The sequence below is a fragment of the Camelus ferus genome, chromosome 27 (assembly GCF_009834535.1).
Source record: "Camelus ferus isolate YT-003-E chromosome 27, BCGSAC_Cfer_1.0, whole genome shotgun sequence".
NCBI classification, from domain to species: domain Eukaryota; kingdom Metazoa; phylum Chordata; class Mammalia; order Artiodactyla; family Camelidae; genus Camelus; species Camelus ferus.
This window is the reverse complement of record NC_045722.1, coordinates 24,406,876-24,410,315: the sequence shown is the minus strand read 5'-3', so window position 1 is coordinate 24,410,315 and position 3,440 is coordinate 24,406,876. Positions and strand designations below refer to the sequence as shown.

General features: G+C 51.2%; 1 protein-coding gene across 1 annotated transcript; it reads left to right on the top strand.

Annotated features, from left to right (window-relative positions):
• The first annotated feature begins 1,481 nt into the window (after positions 1-1,481).
• NDN (necdin, MAGE family member) lies at positions 1,482-3,160 on the top strand. Its single transcript, XM_006193231.2, has one exon. The coding sequence runs from the start codon at positions 1,607-1,609 to the stop codon at positions 2,582-2,584; it is 978 nt and encodes a 325-aa protein (XP_006193293.2). The 5' UTR covers positions 1,482-1,606; the 3' UTR covers positions 2,585-3,160.
• Positions 3,161-3,440: the final 280 nt, after the last annotated feature.

The window sequence follows — 3,440 nt, the reverse complement described above, 5'->3', positions numbered from 1 at the left end:
AAGAAGAAAATGATATACAGGAAAAATCCCAGCTGACACATAGCTGAGTGAACTGTAGGAATCTTTGTGAAGTAAGAAGTTAAGGAGTGTTCTTGGAGGGACTGGTGTGGGGAATGGTCCTCCTAAACATGATATAAGCCTGAAAATCCAAAGATAGAAAAACAGCATGGAAAACCCTTCAAAGTCAATCTCCCTGAGAAAAAAATAAAGTGAGAAATGAGAAAGGGGAATACAGCAAATAAAGAGAAGTTTCTAGAAATATCAAGACAATATTTTAAATATGTTTCAGGTTGCAAGTGACAATAACCAGACCCAAGAGGGCAACCGTAAGAAGATGCTGGCTTGAGGAAACCCAGGAAGGGCTGAAGGACCACACGGGCTCAGACCAAGGATGCTGATCAGCCTCAGGAACCTTGGATCCAGAGGTCCCCACGCCAATTCCTTTCTTCAGGGATTCTTCTTTGGGAGTGTCAGCTTTGTTTTTGCTCATTGCAGATCTGTTTTCTAAAATTAGAAACAACCACCATTAGATTAGCTCTCATGTCGCTAGTCACCTGAGAGGAATCTGCCATATACGATCCACCGGACCCATGTTAAAAAAAAAAAAAAGTCTTGAGAAGGAGTTGGGTGTGGCTGCCAACATGGGACCAGTTTCTGTGAAACAGTAGGGGTGGGTCCTTCACCTGTGAGAAGGTGAAGTTTTCACAAGAGCACAGAGTAGGGGTTGCAGCAGTCCTAAGGGGAAGGAGTGTCCTGGAGAAACAGGCGAGAAGAATCATATAAATTGGTGCTAATAAATAGGGCAATCTTTGTGTGATGGGATCCTGATGAAAATATAAAAATTGAATCAAAATTACCCAAGGGAAATAGAAAACCAAAATCAATGACCATGAAAAGACTAACAATGCCATTAGTATATTACCTCCAAGAAAGTTTTCTTTGCACATAGATTTACTACATTCTGCATTTCTCATTTATAACCCCTTTGATTTGGCAGGGAATCAATTTTTACTATTTCTCAGGACTCCAACCTCCAACATACTTTTCAAGAGTTTACACATCTTTGGCAACGCTGCTTCTTTTCTCAGTTCAAATTCTCACACTTGTCCGAAACTCGAGTTTACACACCAGCCGAGGCCTTTCTCTGGGACTCCTATCTAACTTGATTCTGGATAAACCCAATGGGACTTTTCCTAAGAAACTGGACCTCAGCATCTCAGAAGCTTAAGTTACCAGCTTTTCCCTTAAACTGGCTCCTGGCCAGTGCTCATCCATCTCAATTCCCTCCTCGCCAAGACTTCCTCCTCACGCCAACAAGAACGCCTGAGGGTCACCAACGCAGTATTCCAGTGGTGCCTCTCCCCTCTTTGGGGCCTCACCGCACCCCGACCCCGGCAGGCGCCCCGCCCCGCCCTCGGCTGCCCGACCGGCGGCCCGCGGACGCGCAGGCGCACTAGCTGGTCCCGCCGCCGCCCCGCCCCGCCTGGCTACTGCGGAAGGCGCCGCGCGCAGCAACGCGCACTTCCTCTCCAGAAGTCCAGGGAGGGAGCGCACCCTCGAAGAGCTCCTGGACGCCGCGGCCCTGCCCTTGTCAGACGGAGCAGACATGTCCGAACAAAGTAAGGATGTGTGCGACCCCAGCTTTGCAGCCGAGGCCTCCAACTGCGAGGTGCACAGCATTCCTGGGGTCCCCGGGGGGCCCTCCCCGCCCGCGTCTCAGGCCGCGACCCTCGCAGGGCCAGAGAGCCCTCCGGTAGGCCCGCCCGACGCCCCTCTGGCCTCGCCGGCGCCCCAGGCCCCAAGCGAAGAGGGAGACCTGAAGGCCCTGCAGCAGGCCGCGGAGGAAGGCCGCGCCCACCAGGCCCCGAACGCGGCTCAGCCCGTCCCGGCCCCGCCGGCCCCGGCCCAGCTGGTGCAGAAGGCGCACGAGCTCATGTGGTACGTGCTGGTCAAGGACCAGAAGAGGATGATCATCTGGTTCCCAGACATGGTGAAGGATGTCATCGGCAGTTACAAGAAGTGGTGCCGAAGCATTCTTAGGCGCACCAGCCTCATCCTCGCCCGAGTGTTCGGGCTGCACCTGAGGCTGACCAGCCTGCACACGATGGAGTTCTCGCTGGTCAAGGCTCTGGAGCCGGAGGAGCTGGACAGGGTGGCTCTGAGCAACCGCATGCCGATGACAGGCCTCCTGCTGATGATCCTGAGCCTCATCTACGTGAAGGGTCGCGGCGCCCGAGAGAGTGCGGTCTGGAACGTGCTGCGCATCCTGGGGCTGAGGCCCTGGAAGAAGCACTCCACTTTCGGAGACGTGAGAAAGCTCATCACCGAGGAGTTCGTCCAGCAGAACTACCTGAAGTACCAGCGCGTCCCCCACGTAGAGCCGCCTGAGTATGAGTTCTTCTGGGGCTCCCGTGCCAGCCGCGAAATCACCAAGATGCAAATCATGGAGTTCCTGGCCAGGGTCTTTAAGAAAGACCCGCAAGCCTGGCCTTCCCGATACAGGGAAGCCCTGGAAGAGGCCAGGGCTCTGCGGGAGGCCAGTCCCACTGCCTACTGCCCCCGCAACAGTGTCTCCGAGGACTAGCAAAGTCTGGAGGCAGAGTCCTGGTTTCTGACCCTCCCCAGGGCGGTGGAGGGTGGGGGTGGGATGTTAGAGTGTTCAGGATTTACAGTGCAGTATTTCACGTGTAACTTTTAAGTTTTCAGTACAGTGCTTTTATACCTTTTAATGCAATGTTGTATTAATTTCCGTAATACGAGATAGTGTGTAGGATTTATGCATGTTTGTTTATAAGTAAGCTCGGTTGGTGCTTTCGCTTTTGTGCTACCTTTCTTGACTTTTTTGTACCAGAGACGTGCTAAACTTAACGAAGTACATTGAAAAGTTTTCCATCTTATTCTTTTATATGGGACGGATGATGGGAATGGGGATAGACTGGGAGTTTGGAAGAACTCACCAGGAAAGCTGGCCTAACCAAGAGACAAGTCAAGACCCCTCTTTGTGACCTTGCTGGGCACAGGGAACATCTGTGTGGAGCGTGGTGACGTGGACTGAAGCGGGCTCAGAGTGTGGGCACTTGGCACACTTCACTAAACACAAGTACAACCCCACCATGAGTAAACTCTAAAGAAAACATTAAAGATTCTTGTGATACAATCATTCATGGAAAAGTGTACTTTGTCTGGTTAACAAAGTAGTGTGGGTTGGGCGTGAGACATTTTACAGAATGTGCAGACAGAACTGTGTCGTTGAACAGGGTGGGGAAATCCCTACCCATCATGACTCACAACTGTGTGAAGTTTAGAGTTTTATTTTCCAAATGGAACTCATAGAGTTCATTTCAAAACTTTGACAAAGAGAGAAAAGTTTAACCCCCCCCCCAAAAAAAGAAAGGGGTGGGGTCTTGATCACGTCAAACAGAAGTAATAACTTTATACTT